Source organism: Crinia signifera, chromosome 6, assembly GCF_055691185.1.
Source record: "Crinia signifera chromosome 6, ASM5569118v1, whole genome shotgun sequence".
Taxonomy (NCBI): domain Eukaryota; kingdom Metazoa; phylum Chordata; class Amphibia; order Anura; family Myobatrachidae; genus Crinia; species Crinia signifera.
The window spans coordinates 177,490,615-177,511,438 of NC_139222.1; the positions used below are offsets into that span (position 1 = coordinate 177,490,615).

At 42.1% G+C, this 20,824-nt stretch overlaps 1 protein-coding gene across 5 annotated transcripts in view; it reads left to right on the forward strand.

Annotated features, from left to right (window-relative positions):
• RAB11FIP4 (RAB11 family interacting protein 4) overlaps positions 1 to 19,743 on the forward strand; it is a 113,513-nt gene extending 93,770 nt beyond the window's left edge. For all 5 annotated transcript variants that reach the window (XM_083148227.1, XM_083148231.1, XM_083148228.1 and 2 more), the window contains 12 exons: positions 5,716 to 5,939; positions 6,702 to 6,884; positions 7,049 to 7,183; positions 7,735 to 7,770; positions 10,218 to 10,317; positions 10,645 to 10,748; positions 13,805 to 13,945; positions 14,941 to 15,022; positions 16,014 to 16,151; positions 16,746 to 16,904; positions 17,355 to 17,498; positions 17,695 to 19,743. In XM_083148227.1, coding sequence (XP_083004353.1) covers positions 5,716 to 5,939; positions 6,702 to 6,884; positions 7,049 to 7,183; positions 7,735 to 7,770; positions 10,218 to 10,317; positions 10,645 to 10,748; positions 13,805 to 13,945; positions 14,941 to 15,022; positions 16,014 to 16,151; positions 16,746 to 16,904; positions 17,355 to 17,498; positions 17,695 to 17,811 — 1,563 coding nt within the window. In that variant the 3' untranslated portion in view covers positions 17,812 to 19,743. The remainder of the gene's footprint in view (positions 1 to 5,715; positions 5,940 to 6,701; positions 6,885 to 7,048; positions 7,184 to 7,734; positions 7,771 to 10,217; positions 10,318 to 10,644; positions 10,749 to 13,804; positions 13,946 to 14,940; positions 15,023 to 16,013; positions 16,152 to 16,745; positions 16,905 to 17,354; positions 17,499 to 17,694) is intronic.
• The last annotated feature ends 1,081 nt before the right edge of the window (positions 19,744 to 20,824 follow it).

Consider the following 20,824-nt stretch of genomic DNA (forward strand, 5'->3'; position numbering starts at 1 on the left):
CTCTCTAAGCATAAAATATGAAAAATACATGTGTTAAAAAAATTTGCGCAATGTATAAAAATTGGGGGAAGGGGTGTTGAAGAAGAAAAAACGGGGGTTAATGCATGCACTGGGCTCTAAGAAAAAATTGATGAAGACAGTTCGTGTGCCAATATTTGGTTATAATTACCACCAGTGGATTAAGAACATCAGGATCTCATCTGGGGACCTGAGGAGGTACCGGTTAATTCCCAGCTTGACGGTCCAGTATACCTCAGATGTTTTTGGAACAGGAATGGTGGGTGGAAGATGGAGTGGCCACCGCCATGAATCCCTGTCTGGGAGGTATGGACCTGGCTCTCTGGTGGGTTGAAGCAGGAATGGTGGGTGGAGGATGGTAAACCACCGCCGTGAATCACTGCCCAGGGAGGTAGGGACCAATGGCCCAAGAAGATAGAAGCTGGTCCGGAGTATGTTCGCTGTGATGGAGCCTGGTGCAAGGTGGTTCAGGCTATTGATAAGGTCCAAGTGGAGGAATGGACTTGGATGGGTATCAGGATCTTGAATGTGGTCGACAGTCACTAGGTTGACATTGGGTATGGTGGACAGGGTCTTTTGGTCGACAGTGTCATATTATCAACATGTTTTTTTTTTTTTCACTGTCTTTTTGAGCCATGTTCCGACAGGCGGTATTTCATGCCCTACCAACCACTAGGGCATGGTGGGAGAATATAATAGTGTGCCGAGCGTAGCGAGCCATGTGAGGGGACGCGGTGGTACGTTTTATTGTTTATGTTGACTGTGTCGACATAAGGGTACAAAAAATATATGTTTTTTTTTTAAATAATACAAAAAAAAACCATGTCGACTTTTTCACTGTCTACCTTACCAATGTCGACCGAATGGCCATGTCGACCTAATGACCATGTCGACCTAGACCCATGTCGACCTTCCTGCATGTCGACATAAATGCATGTCTACCTAATGGTGTCTAGCAACTTGCAGGTGACCAACTGATCCACACCCCTAGGAAGTAGGTGAGCAGCCCATTTTCACAAGAATTTGTAGGGACCCTGAAAATCTGGCATATGGTATGGATGCCCCACTCATTCCTAGATGTCACTTATTTGCCAGGTGAAAGTGTGCTACAAGAAAATGGCTGACACTTTGTATCACGCATGTTAATCATTTCCAATGGTAACAACCTTATTTATCATTTTTGTCTATTTATTTATTTATTTATTTATTAACAGTTTATTTTATAGCGCAGCATATTCCATTGCGCTTTACAAAGGAGACAGTGATACAACAAACAGGGTAATTACAGACAGTCAAAATGTAGGAGGGCCCTGCTCGCAAGCTTACAATCTATAGATTTCAACCAATAGTGGTCGAGCTAGACACTGTCGACCTAATAATCCCACACTTGCCTACCTGACCCTCTCCATGAGGGAGAAAATGCTCTGCTCCTGGACAGGTAAAAAAAAAACCCATTGTGTGAGATGTACTATAGTGGCGCTGATCACACTGCTATCGCTGTTCCTGCTTCGCCTTTTATCGAGGTGAAGCAGAACCTTCCCACCCCCTCCTGACAATCTGATGATGCGCTGTGTCTACCTCCAGGCTGACCTTACTGCACATGTGCACGATCTTGCAAAATCTTGTTTGCAGCTGGAGACCCCCACAGAAGCTGATATTCATAATATTGATATGAGAAGATCGACAGTCATATTGTGAATGTTGACCGTGCCGACATTTATCATGTAGACAGTGATGACATATTACAATGTCAAACTTTCATCCAGGTGACGCAATGGTGACTTACCTTCTGGGTCCTAGTGGTCCTGTGACCTTTGAAGCTCTAAAGTTACCAGAAGTATTTCTCAGCTTTCCCTAAACCATTCCCCATAACCCTCCCTTAAGCTTACACATTAGATGACAATTGCTAATGATTTCCCTTGAATATCCTGGAACTCCTGGACATACAATATAGTGCATACAGACTGACCGATATCGTTCAGTGGCCACACCTAAGAGCATGCTGTCAGTGACCATATAGGTGGGTGTTCGATGCAAGTCAAAAATGGTTGCTGGATTGTGGAATCCACAGCTGTTTTCAACAAAATATATGTGGATTCGAAATCCCATGTGTGCTCAGACTGACCGAGTATTTCCGACAGTTTGAATTCTGACTGTCGAATGGACCGATATTCCGACTTACAGAAACAGCAATGAATACCCTCCATAGTCCCAATTTTACTGCACATACAGCCGACAGTGAATGTCATTAACAACAAGCGGGAGCTTCCTTTATTAATGGTCTAGTGCAAACACGCTAGCCAATATGCGCAGAAAATATAATTTTCCTGCTCTCTTTTCGTTAACGGAAATCAAGTAATGTATATCCAGCTATAGTTCATACATGACCTTTTGAATGAAACTTTCCTCAGCTTTTAGTCCAAGGTTGAAGTATGGTTTTCTCACCCGAGGCCTCTTTGTAAATGCAATATCTCAGATCCAGGGCTAGATTCTCTAAAGGTGCCCATACACTAGTAAGATTTATCTTCAGATCTGGCTGGTCTGAACAAAAACATGGTTATGGATGAGTGACAGTTTGGCAATTTTCTAGCATTTCCAAGCAAATGGTCAACTGTCATTTGCTCTCATCCATAACCATGTGTTTGTTCCAACCAGACAGATCTGCAGATAAATCTGGGTGTGTATGGCCACCTTAAGCTTCAAAAGTGATAAAATGGAGAGTGATAAACAGCCAGCCAATCAGCTCCTACCTGCCATGTCACAGACTGTGTTTGAAAAATGTCGGACAGGAGCTGATTGGCTGGCTGTTTATCACTCTCCATTTTATCACTTTTGAAGCTTAGAGAATCTGGCCCACAATCTGTGTGTAACTGAGGCAGTAGTCGCTTTTTCTTACTGTCGCTGAACTCTGTTCCCTTCCTGAGCCTGGGGTTAGTAATAATATAACGTGGTAATGATGATGTTTCTGTAGTAGGTGAAGCCTCTGGTTTCCCATCAGCAAAGAGATCTTCTGTGACTAATGTTCATACCAATTCTGGATAATGCCCAGGGGAGGGGAGTGTACTGTGTATTAGCGTGTTACAGTGCCCATGTGACTGAGGTGTGTGTTTGTTGACGTCTGTCATGTAATGTATAGATGACTGTGTATGCACAGTTATGTCATGCTTTACCTCACCCATCCCTGCCCGGCCCACATTCCGTAATTCTATATAGAAGCAGTAGTTTTCACTATTTGCTGAAATGTGCCATTACTTACTGTCTCTGTATTATATACTGACTGTATCATCTGAGGTATTGTTAAATCACATTTCATTCCACCACATTATACATGGTTTTTGTGTTACTAATGGATGTTTGCTGTGTTGAGAAATTGCTAGCTGTGACTTCATGGCAGTGAATTGAAGTAGGCATTTTTATGCTGGTTTCACACCTATAGACTTTGTATAAAACCTTGTCTCCGCTTTCCAACTCCTGACAGAAATTCTGTATAATTAGCAAGTGTAATGGTACTGTGGGAGTAGTAGATACCTGTGACATACTCCCAGCAGATACACAACTCTCCGTCTTACTTCATTCCATCTATATAGATTGCTTTGCTGAGGCATTTAAACAATTTCTCATGTTTATCAAAGATAGCAATAGAGCCAGATACAGAAATATTATATATATATATATATATATAAATGAAACAGGCAGCGGCACTCCAAGGATTTTTCAAGCAAGTTTTGGGGTATCGGATCACCCCTTTGTCAAGGTACAAGTGAAGACTTCTTCACTTGTACCTTGACAAAGGGGTGATCCGATACCCCGAAACGTTGGTTCCTGACCTTTGAATACACTGCTTGAAAAATCCTTTGAGTGCCGCTGCCTGTTTCTTGTTTGTTCCACCATTTGTCTCCAGAAGGCACCCAGGTATTTGCCCCTCACAGCTGGAGTGCCAGTCCTATATATATATATATATATATATATATATATATATATTATATTATATTATATTATATTATATTATATTATATTATATTATATTATATTATATTATATTATATTATATTATATTATATTATATTATATTATATTATATTATATTATATTATATTATATTATATTTTTTCTCTGTATAATAGGGTTACACAGATATCACTAGTTATTAATCACTGTACATCTTGGGGAATTGCCCGAAGGTACAGGGTCCCTTCCATTGTAATTTTGGGAAGGAGGACTTTAATAGACGTAAAAATCTGTTCTGTGTGGCCTTGTAACATACTTTCGTGCAGACTGCATATGCTGGTGTCATAAAGAAGGAATACTGGATTACAGTGACATTACTAATCTCTCTTTATGGACATTGTGATGATGTAATTGACATATTGGACAGCTTTCGTCACAGAACACTAAAGATAAATGACTTTATAGGACTATATTCAGCAGTCATTAGGAATGTTACAAACCGGCTTGGATCGTCATCTCTTCTGACATAAAACTGATACTGTTCATACATATGGTGTGAATTCTGGTAATACCCCTGCTTTCATTCTACCAGTGAGAAATTCCCCTCTTGATTCCCCATAGATAGAGAAAGGATGAGTGTCCCTGGCTGTTCAGTGTTTATCATGTAACATAAGAGGAACAGGGAAGTTAGATGTTGTTCAAAACCCTCTACTCATTTTTTTCATCCAATTTCCTGATATTGGATACGTTTTTATGTTCTGTCTGTATTTCAGTGTAAAGGATTATTTTTTTTTAAAGGGAGAGTCCTTTTTTCTTGCATGGAAATAAATCTCACATGCTGTATATAAGGGTATAACATATATGATGTGTAGAGATGAGGGTCTGAGTGGCTTTAGGTGGACCCTGGGGCAAGAGCAGAGTGTGGGCCCGAGGTGGACACTGGGGCTAGAGCAGAGTGTGGGCCCGAGGTGGACACTGGGGCTAGAGCAGAGTGTGGGCCCGAGGTGGACACTGGGGCTAGAGCAGAGTGTGGGCCCGAGGTGGACATTGGGGCTAGAGCAGAGTGTGGGCCCGAGGTGGACCCTGGGGCTAGAGCAGAGTGTGGGCCACATCGGGCTAGAGCAGAGTGTGGGCCCGAGGTGGACCCTGGGGCTAGAGCAGAGTGTGGGCCCGAGGTGGACCCTGGGGCTAGAGCAGAGTGTGGGCCCGAGGTGGACCCTGGGGCTAGAGCAGAGTGTTGACACAGGAATGGTCCAGTCATCCAAATCCTCAGTTGCGATAAATTGAACTCCGACTGCTCCAGTCTGCTCAAGTAACCTCACCTCTGTGTGTGTGTTTTTATGGGCTGCACATACAACTATATTACAGAAAGCAATCACCGCAATAAGGTGTGTGTGCGCGTGAATGTTTCTTTTTTCAAGATAAGCAGAACTTCAAAAAAGTACAATAAAACACTGAAACATCAATAATGTAATCTGCATCTGTGAGTTGGATCTGTTATCGTCCGGAGTGCCGCTGTCCTGCAGCACATGTATGCAACTATAAGGTAGCCGTCAAATGTGGAGGTGACCAGTAAATATAGTTTAGGGATATATTGAGAGTGCCAGATTCCTGAAATCTATCCTATCAATCTATCTATCTATCATAATATGTGTGTGTGTATGTATATGTTTTTAAGTGTCTTTATACTAGAAGAGTAAACCTCTAACGGTTTAGAGTCTAACCCAAATGACTATTTGTGTTTGACAGCGCTCTGAAATACCAAATGGGATGTATGTGGATACGGAGGGTGCGTACAGTGACTCTGAGCTGTTCCCAGATGAGGAGAGTATAACACTCAGGCAACAAGATGTCCACCACGAATCCGATCAGGACAGTGCTATTGAGAGTGCCCAGAGTTCGGAAGCTTCAGATGAGTGCCGGAGTAATGGGAAAGATGATGATCTCAGAGGGCTTTACATCCATGGTGACCCGTAAGTGGAAAAGTATACTTGAACCAATGCATTAGCAATATATAAGTCAATAAAATATTTCTAAAACAGGCTTTAGCTAATGAGTGACCGATAATATACGGTTTACTAAATGTGGAACAATAAGCTTGCAGTAGCCTATCATGTTACAGTAACAGGACATCCTGAGGGAATGGCTTTCAGAGCAAACATGGGGGCAGATGTATTAAATAGGCATTTACGTTTTATAAATAACGGGTCCCGCTTCTCCTGTGTAACGTGGAGAAGTGGGAACCCATTGATGTATTATCCCCCCAGTAGCCGATAAGGAGAGCCATTATTGTCTGCCTCCTCGACTCTCCTTATCAGCGCATAGAGAAAAAAAAAAGCTTCTCTCCCCCTTGCCGGCTCTCTGGGCATGCACGGGATCTCGCTTTTGTCACGAGATCTCGTGCGCAGCCCGGAGCCAGCAGCAGGGCTAGGACAACGCTAATGCCTTGAAGGCAGTTAATACAATGCCCCAGCCACTAATTACTGGGGGGGATTGCAGGGGACAGGCCCGGTGAGCATTACTCGGCAGGCTGTCCCTAGCGCACGTTGGGTGTGCTTTTAGGGGAAGATTTACTAAGCTTGGTGAAGTAATAATGTGGCTGGTACTTTATCACCGGCCAATCAGCTCCTAACTGTGAAGTTACAGGGATGCATAGTGAGAGGGGTTCAGTATATCATTTGGGTGGGAGAAGAGTAATGTGATATTAACATTTTCTATGTTTCAATTCTTCTCAGGAATCTTCTCAATCCTTCATCTGACATTTCGAGCCACTCAACAGCTTCGCTGCTCAGCAATGAGGAGCAATTTGAGGACTATGGTGAAGGAGATGATGTTGATTACACCCCCAGCAGTCCATGTCCTGATGATGAGAGTAGGACCCATGCCTTATCTGACCTAGGCTCCTCAGTCTCCTCCAGGTAGCTCTAGCTTTATGGTAGCATATGATTACTATGTTATAAGGTGTCCTCTTTCTGTTTTTTTTTTTTTGTCCATGGCCGGGGCTAGTACGACACAATTTTTTGTGAGATTAGTAGATATTGTGCTCTTACAGTTAGTGACACCAACTCTCTCTATCACACAGTGCTGGCCAAACTCCACGTAAAATGAGGCACATGTACAACAGCGAGTTACTGGATATGTATTGCACACAGTGCTGTAAGAAGATCACCCTGCTCAATGACCTGGAAGCAAGACTAAAGAACCTCAAAGCAAACAGGTGAATTGTTTTAATCTTTGCCTGGTCAGACAATAATTCCAGCAAGGTAGTTCACATGCGAGGAATAAATCTACAGGGATACTTTAGATATGTCGCTGGTGGGCACTAGCATGAAAAGAGACAATTGATCCTGTTGGTGGCATGGAATGATTAATAAGCAATTACTGTATATTTACTTGGTGAAGGCAAACAGTCACTCAGCTAGTCTACGGTTTCTAGACCAACCCAGCAGGTGCACATGGAGAGTTCACCAACTGTCACAGTGACCTTTCCCTGTGCACCTGCTGGGTGGTCTGGAACCTGTCAGTTATTTGGAGCCACCCACTAAGCAGGGATTTTTCAATATTTGTCTCCTAAGAGGGTGAAAACGGGTAAAATGTTCCACCCAGCAAACTTTTGGCCGGTTGAAACTAGGCACATCAGGTAGTTATACAGGTTACGACTTTTAATAATGTGTATCTGTGGATGTGGTCATACTGACCATAAAGATATAATGAATGTAATATTTTCAGATTAATTTTTTGTTTTTCTTCTGTGTTTATGACCTGCAGTCCCAACAGAAAGATCTCCAGCACAGCATTTGGAAGGTAAAGCCCTTTTTGTTTAAAGCAATAGTTTTGAAAATAAAATTAGATCCAAATTTAGTGCCGTACATTGGACAGTAATGTGCATGTCCGTATTCTACAGCTGCTGACTGATTCTGAGCTCCCCCCTACAAGGGGCTTTCAATATCCTCACACATGCAGTCAGCATGTTTCTGAACTCTGGGAAAAATCACTTCAGAATTTTGTGGGGGGATTATCATGTCATAGAGTACACACCCATTTCTGAGGATTAACTTTATTGCCTTAAATTCACAATATTCGCTTCAATATTCAATTATTTATCATAAATATAATTCTAATACAACACTTTTCAATAAGGTAATGTGAGGCATAACTATGTGTATTAACTGTACATGAATGCTGGAAAACAGTGGGTGCTGGATTAAGGTGGAAATATATGGAATGAATGAACGAACGTGTGATTTGAATGAGGGATAATGGGAGAATGTTGGGCATGGTAGTAGTTCTTGGTGGGAACGTGAAGGATGTCGGTGCTGGTAAATGTGTGCAATTGTGACAGTAGCAACTATGAGGACCAGGAGGTAGTGAATACTAGTGGGAATATTGTGGTGGTCTTGTTTTCTAGGAAATGTGAGTGATAATTTGGTTGTTAGCTAGAATCAAAGGCGTAACTACCGTAGGTGCAAGGGTTGCAGCTGCTATGGGGCCCAGAGCCGAAGGGGGCCCATCTTTACTGTCTAATTAATAGGTTTTACATACATTTATCACCATCCGTTGCTAAATAGGGGTCCCTTACAAACTTTTGCTAGGGGGCCTACAAATATCTAATTACGCCTCTGGCTAGAATCACAGGGGTGTTGGATAGGGTTGGGATCATTTGGTCTACAGCATGATGGTCGACATGGGAAAAGGTCGACAGGGGTCTAGGTCAACATGGTTAGAGGTCGAAAGGTCGTTAGTTCGACAGGTCATTAATTCGACAATGTCTAGGTCAACAGTCAAAAGGTCGACATGGGGTCTTTCACTGTTTTTTTTGTTACCTGAATGTCAACACAGTCGACATGAACACAGTTTAAAGTGCGCTCGCAATGCGTTGGGCACTGTGCTTCGCTACGCTCGGCACACTATTTTATTCTCCCACCACACCCTAGTGGATGGTAGGGAATGAAATACCGCATGTCGGCTCAAAAAACAGTGAAAAAACCCATGTCGACCTTTTGACTGTCGAACTAATGGTCTGTCGAACTAACAACCTTTTGACCTATAACCATGTCGACCTTTTCCCATGTTGACCTAATGGTGTCAACCTAATGACTGTCGACCATCATGCTTTAGACCAAATTACCGCATCCCCTTGGATAAGGGATGCAGTCGATAGATGGACAGTAATACGGTCATCAGTCAATAGGATGACCACTATTGGTCGACAGTAAAAAGGTTGACATGCATTAGATTGACTTGAAAAAGGTTGTCATGAGTTTTTCATGTGTTATTTTGGTACTTCCGCATCTTTGCGACCACCGCTTACTCCAAAGAAATTACGTAGTGTAGGTTGCGGCCACCACCTACCCTACGGAACTTGTGGAACTCTCCACGCCACCACCTTGGGTCCACGCCACCCTCCTGTGTCCACACAACCATCTACTATGGCTAGTAAAGTTGTGGCGAGCGGAGCGAGCCACCGAGCTCGCTGCTATTCCAGTAGCGGCTTATGTAACTGGGTTAGTGGTGGCCGCAAAGATGAGGAAGTACTGGTTAAGCTGGGTTTTAATACTTAACTATCCATGTTGACATAGAGGGAGAATATAATAGTGTGCTCAGTGGCGTAGCTATAGCTCCGCAGCTCCCGCAGTGGCGGGGAGGCGCAGAGAACATGTGGGAAATAGTTACCACTTACCCGCTGCTGTCTGGTGGCCTGCCGTCACGGTCCCGTCTCTCCCGGCGCCGGCTCCTGCTGCTATAATGAAAACACTTAGAAAATGGCTGCCCACATACTGCAGACAGTTTTCTGTTTGCAGTATGGGGGCAGCCATTTTCTGAGAGTCAGTTTTCATTATAGCAGCAGGAGCCAGCGCCAGGAGAAACAGGACTGTGACCGCAGATGCCGCCGGGCAGGTAAGGGCATGATGGGGGGGCGCAGAGGGAAGGGAGAAAATTAGGTAGTTATGCCACTGAGTGTGCTGAGTGTACCCGAAGCATGGCGAGCGAAACAGTACATTTATACGGTGTCTATGTAACATAGACACAAATTTTTTTTTTTGTAAAAACTCATGTCAACCATTTTTTGTTGATTGATTGTATTGACCTTGTGACTGTCAACCTTTTTTATGTGTCGACCTAGTTACTGTCGACCCTATAACCCATACCCGTTGGATAATGCTGGTAAGATGTTGGCTGAAGGGATGTGCTGGACAGCTGATCAATATTTGAATACTGGGAGCATGATCATGGTATTCTGTCATTTGCAGGCAGCTTTTCCATAACAGTAACTTGAGCAGCAGTAATGGCAGCACAGAGGACTTATTCCGTGACAGCATAGACTCCTGTGACAATGACATTACGGAAAAGGTGAGGCCTTCCTTTTAATTGTTACTGTTTGTTTGTGTTTATCTAGTGCCTGTAGATACGGAAAGGCAAATGCGTGCTTTATTTGTATGTCTTCAATACTTTATGCAAGTTTAAAATTGTGTGTCAATGTAATTTTATAAGTGGCTCTCACCAATTACTGTCCCGAGCATAGGCACAATCTGTGCTTCTAGTAGATTATCAAAATTCTTATAATCTGCCAAATAGTAATACAGACTTGCTGCTGCCCCCTGCTGTTGGCCTGGAAGCAGCAACCTCTATACAGTAGTAATAAAAGTCTCAGAACTAATCGTATTGTCCCCATGGTAGGTCAGCTTTCTCGAAAAGAAGGTGACAGAACTGGAGAATGACAACCAGACAAATGGTGATGTCAAGAGCAAGCTGAAGCATGACAATACACAGCTGGTACACAGGTAATACACTGACATTGATATTATTATATAAGTAACATACAGGGGCAAATGCAGGATTTTCAGAAGGGGGTTTCCAGAGGGACGGAGCAAAGCACAGAGATGGACACTTAGGTGACCCAGTATATGCCGGGTCAGTTAAAGTATTATAGATAGACCAAATGTATAATAATAAATACATACATACATACATACATACATCAACAGCAGCAGTGTAGTCCCCTGGGCATAGCAATGTATTGTGGCCCCTACCAATCCTCCAGCGGTAGGGGTGGGGGAATCTTTGATGTCCCGCGGGTGGTAGGGGGTATTATATCAACTGCTCAGCATGTAGGGCCTGGATCAGTAATTTCCACTAATTACCCCTTTACTGCACAGATGGTGGGAGAATGGGGCATTGGGCTGAATGAAGGGGTCCTGATACATAACTTCCGGGGTGGTAAAGGATGTTTAATATGCAGAGGAGGGGTGTATAGTGGAGTGTGCTTATTATTCATAATTTTCTGGTGGGAGAACAGCTTGCTTGACTGCAGATATCTCCAGATATCTCCAGTTCCTGGAAATAGATTTCTTAGATTTTAATGGAATTAAAAACCTACCAAATGGTACTGGGGACTAGGGGATCAGAGTTCAGGAGACAGAGCAATCTGCCAACGAGAATATAAAACTACATACCAGGTGTGTGGAGCTGGAGCAGTAACCAGCTGCTGGAAGGCTGATATCTCTGGTTTTGGGAACAGTAGAGACAAGCTGCTAGTGTCTATCAAAGGGGGAAGCTTTTGGAATATACCCTCAGAAAAACTCTACGTCAGACAGAACCTGAAATATCTGACTGGGAAGAGCAATTAACAGGATTGGATGGGGACCACTGCTTTGAAGTCAGATATCTCCGGTTCTCAAGGGCCGATTTTTCAAATTCTTGTACCCATGGAAATAGGGGACCTCCGCTTTCAGCCCTTTCAGGCCCTTATACTCATGGGGGGGTTTCAGGGTACTCAGAAACACCCCCTGCGTGCGCCACTGACATACAGTACAAGTTGAATATATATCTATATCTTAAAAAAAAAAAAATATATATATATATATATATATATATATATATATATATATATATAGATGCTTGAGACCTGTAACAGGATCCACAAGTAAGAGGCGGCACTCCAAAGGGCTCCTGGTTTTTAAACCATATTTATTGGTGCAGAAAAGCAAAAAGGTTTACAGCGTCATCTGTCGACGTTTCAAGGCCATGTCGGCCTTTTCATCAGGACGTGGGCTTGAGAAAGTGCAAAGTGCTGTGAGTAAGAAGAAAGAAGTAGAGCTGTGCGCTCTCTTACCTTTTATTCAGCAGTGTCTGTGTACCTGTGTCGGACGCCGGTGTCCGTGCGTGCGGCTTCCGGGTTGGTAAGCTCCGCCCCCGTGGTGACACGCTGCCGTTGCCTAGTTACCTGGACGCTCGCTCCTTCAGCCCTCCGGCTCCGTTGCAGGCTGTGTCAATAGGACCAGCAGCACACTGCTGGAAATATAGTGCAAAAAAAGGTGATTAAAAACATGTAAAAAAGTGTTTTAAACAATACTGCTGAATATACTAAGTGAGTGGACAATAAGGTTAAAAACATGTGCAAATTGGAGTATTCTTTTAGGTTAATGTAAACGAAAGGACGTAACAATTTATCTGTGCGTCTGTATGGGCTGTCTCATCTCTTTGCACTTCTCTTACATTGCCCCATATGTACACAGATACGAATGCATACAATAATGTTACAATCTTGTTTACAAATTTTAACACATTATCAGGTTATTAGATAAATGCATTCCATGCTATTTTTTCATTTAACCCCTCTGGTGCCATAGTATTTAATTTAAATATCCATTGAGATTCCCTTTGGGACAGTATTTTTTGTCTGTCCCCTCCTCTCGGTAGAGGGGGTACATGGTCTATGATTTTACTGCGTAGACTATTTACTGAATGGTTGCAAGTTTTAAAATGTTTGGCCACCGGTTGTTCTATTTTTTCTCCGGCTAGGCAAGCATTAATGGCCGACCGGTGAAGAGCCATACGTTCTCTGAACGTCCTTATTGTTTGGCCCACATACCATTTGCCGCATGGGCATATTATGGTATATATAATGTACTGAGATTTGCAGGTGACAACGTGGTTTATTTTGAATTTTTGACCCGTTTGTGGGTGTACAAAATCTGCACCTGTGGTCATAGTTTTACAGGTTGTACATGAAGGGCATTTGTAACAGCCTGGTTTTTTCTTTTGTACATTAAATAAAGTTGCTTGGGGTTTGGGAAGAATATTTGTTTTTACCAACATATCTTTTAGATTTTTACCCCGTTTGTAGCTGGGCATGATGTTTTTCTGTTTAAAACAAGGTAAGGACGGGTCACTCTTCACTAGTGGCCACACGGCATGTAAGGCTCTAGGTAAAACTTGACTTGCAGGGGTGTACGTTGTTACAAAGGGAATTCTGTCGAATGTTTTAGCTTTTTTATTCTGTAATAAGGTATTGCGTGGAATTTGCATTACTTGTATTTTTTGTTGTTGGAGTATGGTAGCATCATAGCCTCTTTCAATGAATTTTTGGACCATGAGGTCAAGGCAGGCTTCTAGCTTGCTTGGGTCACTATTAATGCGGGTCACTATTAATTATATATATATATATAATTATTCTGAGGACAGGACTGTTGTCCCGAAAACATTCAACTCTAATACGCTGTTTGTTGGATTTAGATACAGTCTTCAAGTGCCTTCACTATTGGAGGTATGGTATAACTTACCGACAGTCGGGATTCCGATAGTTGCTTCTCCGACATCTGAATCCCGACTGTCAGGAGCCCGACAGGGGGGCGAACGCATTTAAGCCCCTTGCAGGTTCCTATTCTGTTCTCCCTCTATGGGGGTTGTAGACCCACAAGGGAAAATAGCATTCAAATGTGAACCATCCTGTGTGTTTGTGGTGGGTTTTTAAATATTAAAATATGGTGCATAATAAGTATTGTGTTTGTGTAAAGAGCGAAAAATGGCTTGAAAACTAAATGTTTCATGTCTACAGGGTACATGAGCTGGAGGAGATGCTGAAGGACCAGGAGACCAGGTCTGATCAGATACTGGATGAGGAAATAAAGCGGCACAGGGAAACCTATAACAGACTACAGAAGGAGAAGGGAACAGAGATTGAGCTCCTGAATGCCAGGTAGCTGTCTCTAGATTGAAAGGCCTCATTATGGTATTTGTGATGGTACATTTGTGTCACTGGATTTTGGGTGGCACCTTTTATTTTTATTTTTTTTGTTACTCCTACAATTAATGGCTTGGTCACCTACATTTTGATACAAAGTTATGCGATAATTTTTCACTGCCCTTAAAGATTTCCATTACAAAATTAAAAAAAAAGCCCAGAAAGGACGCTTACAATCAGTAGTACAAAAATAGTCCTACTAACCTCACAGTCTGTGCTAAACATAGAGAGAGGTACTGTGGGGTGAGTCTGTGAGTACCTGGAGTCTCCTGATCAGACAGTGGCAGATGCTAGAGCAGCTTACACTAACCTAACCCAACACAGAGAGCACATACTAAGAGACCATCTGCCACAGTCTGACCAAGCTCCTATGCTAACATTACCTATACACAAATATAGGGCTACATCTGGTACATTTGTCTGCACAAAAGTAAAGAAAAACTGGACAGACAAGAAATGGCCTGACTTAGGGATCTATTCAATATAAAATAAATGTAAGATAGGTAATCCAATTTTTTTATTTTTTGCGCCCAACAAAGCTTTTCAATTTCTTTTATTTTTGTTTGCCGATCCTTGTGACTGGATTATTTCTGACATGGCGAGTACTAGTCCAGGAAGTGTCAGCTGTTTGAGCACCCAAACTTCCATTATTACAGCGCTGCCCAGTACTTGACATGGGTTTAGCCACTTAACATGTCTAAACTGTGCATTCGTGCAATAAGCAATGCAGTCCCCACAGAGCTTCAAAACAAGTGAATAGCCCCATCAGGCTCCCATAAAACAATGCCCCCCCCCCCCAAGTTTGTAGAAGGAGATTTTAAATGTTGCCCTAAATTCATGAAGTATCTTGTTCAACAACATGAGGTGCTGCTGCTAACCCGACCATATCTGTGCATAGCAGCTTTTATCACTCTCTGACTTACAGTTTTATATGATATTGTTATTTTCAGGGTTCAGGAACTGGAAGAGGAGAATGATGATTTATTAACTGCAATATCCAGACTGAAGTCTCACACAGAGAAAGTAGATGAGGTGAGGAAACCCCCGGCCTAATATTTGCTATAGAGTTTCTAGGAGTTTTCATGTACAGTGTCCATGTGTCCACATACATGTAGCCTCTCTTCTAGTCACTGCATGCCATGTCATGGCACATCTCTGTAGTGCAGAGCATCTTTTCTGTGACTTTTTCCGTTAAATAGAGTCTTATTTGCGCTGGGCCACTCTCCCATTAGGGTCATTGTGAACTAAAGTGGTGCTCCCCTTTATGTAAGGTCATAGCTGTCACCTATTGGCTCCTGAGGGTGTATATCTGTTGCAGCACCTGTGTCTGGTTATTTCTAGTGACAGAGAAGATGCTTTTATATCAGAGCAGTATATATGTTTATTGCTTAGTTGCACTCATAATGGAGAGTCTAACTTTTCTGTTTATGTACATACACAATGCACACTGGGCTAAATGTATTCAGCTTTAAAAAGTGATAAAGGGCCTTATTCTGGTTCACTCTTTCTGACAAAATCCTTCTTAGATGGATAAAACCATGTGCACTGCAGGTGGGGCAGATGTAACATGTGCAGAGAGAGTTAGATTTTGGTGGGGTTTTACTTCAAAGTGAGATCTATATTGCAGTGTAAAAATAAAGCAGCCAGTATTTACCCTGCACAGAAACAAAATAACTCACCCAAATCTAATTCTCTCTGCACAAGTAATATCTGCCCCCCTGCAGTGCACATGGTTTTGTCCATCTAAGAAGGATTTTGACAGAAAGAGTGAACTAGAATAAGTCCCAAAGTGAGGGTAATAAAGAGTGTTAAAGGACCAGCCAATCCGCTAATAACTTTCATTTCTCAAACATAGCCTGTAACATGGCAGTTTGGAGCTGAATGGCTGGTACTTTATCACTCTCCACTTTATCTCTTGTTAAGACTTGATTAATTTGGCCCACTGAGTCATATGAGTAAAAGTTTTTTCCTATATTTCGGCATGAGGAACCAGTCACAATGTTGAATTTCCTTTGTGTTGCAGGAAAGACAAAGAATGTCTGATAAACTGGAAGACACCAGTCTACGGCTTAAAGACGAGATGGATCTGTACAAGAAAATGATGGACAAACTGCGTCAGAACCGACAAAACTTTCAGAGGGAACGGGAGGCTACACAAGAGGTGAGTCTCAGCATGAGTTGTGCGTGTTTTTTAATTTTTATTTTCTGTTTCAAAATTCGTAGGTTTACATGAAGTGTACTAGTTTATTAGACATTTGTCATACAGCATACAGGGACAGCACGGATGGTGTAATGGTTAGCATTACTGCCTCACAGTGCTAAGGTCATGGGTTCGATCCCCACCATGAATGTAACTGTGCAGATTTTGTATATTCTACCCGTGCTTGCGTGGGTTTACTCCGGGTACTCCGGTTTCCTCCCACAATCCAAAAATATACAGGTAGGGCTAATTGGCTTCCAACAAATTAACCCTAGAATGTCTGTGTGTGCATGTACATGTAGTAGGGAATATAGATTCAGCTCCACTGGGACAGGGACTGATGTGAATGTTCAACTATACTATCTAGAGTCCTGTGGAATATGTATGCGCTATATAAGTAATTGTTAATAATAATAATTTGTCTGCTTGCTGACATGATTTAAAATCATATTTCATTCCAGCTTTTGGGGACAATAATCAGTTTGACATACTATTTTGGGGTATTTGTATCTAACACTAAATAGATTGTAACGCTGTCATTCTCCATACTTCCAGCTCATCGAGGACTTGCGCAAGGAGCTTGAACACTTGCAGATTTATCGGTTAGATTGTGAGAGGTCTGGCAGAGGAAGAAGCTTGTCATCTGGACTTCAAGAATTCAACACTAAAACACGAGAGTCTGAGCTGGAGCAGGAGATTAGACGCTTGAAAATGGTATTAACCTTTTATCTACTAATATAAAATCTGACCATGTCTTTTTCTTGTGGGGTGTTGGCCCCTATTAAGTAATACACCATTTTCATTTCTTCTCCTTTTGAGTCTGGAGTGAATCCAGTGATGTCTGATAAATGATGGTACTCCAAATTCATATCCTAAAACCAGAGAACATTTACATGGTTGTTTCCCTGGGGTATATTTACTAAAGTGTGGGTTTTTAGAAGTGGTAATATTGCCCATATGAACCATGGGTTCATATGGGCAATATTAGATTTTTGCCATTAGCTTCTAGAAGGTGGTAGATCGGGGGTAGCTGTTTTATACCAACATTCCTGTAGGAAACACAAGGTAATCAAAACGCTTTCTTCTCTGTATCTCAAGAATTACCTATGTCTTTATGGAGTGAAAGTTTTTAAGCTGTTTTGTGTGTTTTTGATGTTATTGTAGGATAACCAGAAACTACGGGACCAGAATGATGATCTTAATGGACAGATTCTAAGTCTCAGCTTGTATGAAGCAAAGAATCTCTTCTCAACGCAAACAAAGGCTCAGTCTCTGGCTGCAGAGATTGACTCTGCATCCAAGGATGAGGTAAGACCACCAGTATCCCAGATATAGGCTTCATGTCAATTTATATACAGCATAGCATCATCTTTCATGTGTATGTACAGGTCCAGTCATTGGGTATTAGGATCTTTCCTCTAGCTATTGGCAAAGGAGTAAGCCTTGCCTACATACTTATCCTAAGCAATGCAGAAACATTATTTTGTCTTCTATTTTATTTCAGCTTATGGAAGCCTTAAAAGAACAAGAGGAGATTAATTTACGTTTACGACAGTACATGGACAAAATAATTTTAGCCATCCTGGATCACAATCCTTCCATACTGGAGATCAAACACTGACGTGCTTACAGAACAGCAATGGTTGCAGTTACTTCTCACACTCCGGATCCCTTGAATATACTGTGATTGTTTAGAAATATAGTTTTATATATTTGATCACCTTGTAGGTGTATTGTGTTCCTATGGACCACCTTCTATGCTAATGTTCACTTTTCTCTTGAAGACACTTTAAGACTTAAAGCTGCTAAAGCAGACCTGGATTAAACTGGAAGACATGAAGGTCATATAGTGTAACTGGAAAACGTAGATGTCACGAATCCCAGCATGACGGAAGACCGGATGTACCGGATTGTGTCACGACTACCACTTGCTGGATTTTGCATTAGAATTACGGTTGAAATATGAGCTCCGTGGCTGTCCCACAGCTTTGCCTTTCCTGGCCTTATGTCTGTTTACTTATTATTGGGTTGTTGGGCACCAGTTCAGAGCCAGTTGTAGCTGGTGGGGAAAAAAAACACATAGTACAATCAGTATCAACAAAAAATCCTGGTTTTCAGCCACTATGTCTATCAAGTGCAGAGCTATAAAAGGACCACTAAACCGAATACACAAGTGTCTTCTATGAAATGACTAATTATATGAAATGACTAATTATACCCACAGAGGTGTTTGGAGCAGATCTGTTTTGCATGTACAAAGCTTATCCTTACATATGACGCTACTCTGCTGATAAGGGTTGAGCAGGAGCTTGTTATACATATAGTATCTTATGGGGCCTACACACGTAGGGATTTTTGCATATTTTCTAAGAGATCTGAATAGTTCGCTTAGGAATTAAGCACAAATCGCTCCGTGTTTATGCCCCATATCGATGCACGTCGCTATTGCCTAGCTAGATATTTCAAGCATGCTATTGAGAACACGGGCTGTGACAGATCGCTTAGCACACATCGCTGGTGTAGCACTATGTGCTGAGTGATCTGTGCTGAGTGATCTAAGCTATGCTAGATCGCTCGGCACAAAGCTCCTGTCACTACGTGTGTGGGCCCCAATACTCTTTAATTCTGCTAAAAGGCAGTGGTTTATTCTCAGCATGAAGTGGCTGATAATCTGGAACAATTGATCACAACTAACCACACGGCAAATGTTTATACAATTAGTTGTTTAACAATGTAATTACATTTGTTGTTCAGCTGTTGTTCTGTTGTCAACCACTTTAGTCTGATCACACTATATGGTATGAAATAATCGTATTTATATATTTATAAATGTTCGTTGTGTATTTCATAGAAGATCACTTGTACTTTTTTTATTCAGTGGCTCCTCAAAGGCAAATTTAAACATTTTAGCCAACAAACCCCATCTGTAACAATAATAATAATAAGGGCTGCTGGGCTGGACATGGAAGTTTGCGCACAAAGGTGTATATTCCTCTAGGAATTTGGTGGGAAGGGTACATACAGCTAAATAGCTCTATACAATGGAAAATGGCATTGACAATGATGCAGGCAAGAGGGTGCTCACATACAGTGCCTCTAACATATAAAGTTCAGAGATCACAAGTAGAATGTGGAGGTTTGCCATTTGGCATGGGGGCTTTTCTGTAAACACTCACGAACTAGAATCTAATATATAGTCTTAAACAATCTCACAAGTAGAAAATCCTGAACACCACACTTGCACATATCCCTCTAGATGCACTACTCTCCACTACCATAAGAGGGGGATCAAGTTCACAAATAACCCAATACCTGCAATAAACAGGATTATATCACGAGTGAACTGATTATTCCACTATAATGTATATAGGAATGGGCAGTATGTTTAAATACTGAATGTAAAGAGAAATGTACTTGTGTCTCGCACACGTTATTGTTATTGAGTTCATTGGTACTGTGCCTTCAGGCTGTACATTGTTAGATATGATATACTTCGTATGGTGCCATCTTTCACACGCTGTAAATTTGTAAATAAACAGAGATTTGTACACTTTGTGCCACATGTATGATTTCAGAGAGACTCTGTTACGCTCTTTATACTGATTCTGCCTATCCTATGCGATTTTTATGAACTATTTACAGCGCCCCCCCCCCCAGACAAGACCCCGGAATAAAGGACTGGACATCATACTCTGCATTCTGGAGCTTGTAGGTGTCCCATCTGGGGTGTGTCTTGTCCTGGGGGTCCCTGTGATAGCTTTTGCCAGCGACATGGGGAATGTGAGATTACAGCCATGTGGTCCGGACCGTTTCGGTTTTTATTACACCTCTGACCATGCAGGTCCTGTATTCTCCCCCCTTCTCCTCTCTCTGGTGACAGGTGTCAGAGCAGCCCCACCGGACAGGACACTTCCGGCAATGCACCTCCTGGACCGGAAACTAAAAACCCCAGAATGGCATATATTGATGAATGGAGCCTGCGTTCAAGGTTACTGTCCGGTCTGGTTTTTACCCATACCCCATGAATTCTTGTCAGCGCTAGGATTTGAAGGGTACGGAGCCTGTGCCCAAACAATTTCCCTTTGGTAAATACTACTAGGTTTGACACTCCCTGTATAGGCTACTGAAGCTGAGTGACCTTGCATAGGATTAATAAACGCAGATGTCCCCCCAATGAAGAAGATGGTACTGCAGCAATGTTCAAAAGTGTAATGAAAATCCCAATGTTTTGGGGTTATATACTAGTAAGCAGAAGCAAAGAAAACAGCTTTGCTTTTTATGCTGCTTCTTTCTCCTGAAGACAGGGTATATGTAACCCTAAACTGTTGGAATCTTCATTACACTTTTGAACATTGCTGCAGTGCCATGTTTTCTTTATTTGGGGGGATATCTACACCGTGTTTGTGTGTGTGTGTCTAGACCAGTGGTAGCCAACCCTAGCCCTCGAGAGCTACCAACAGTTCACATTTTCCAGACAACCTAGCTGCTGCACAGCTGCACTCATTAATCACTGACACATTTTAAAAGATACACAGATGGAGCTAATTAGCTCACTTGTGATTCTGTGAGGAGACCTGCAAAACATGCACTGTTGGTAGCTCTCGAGGACTAGGGTTGGCTACCCCAGGCTTAGA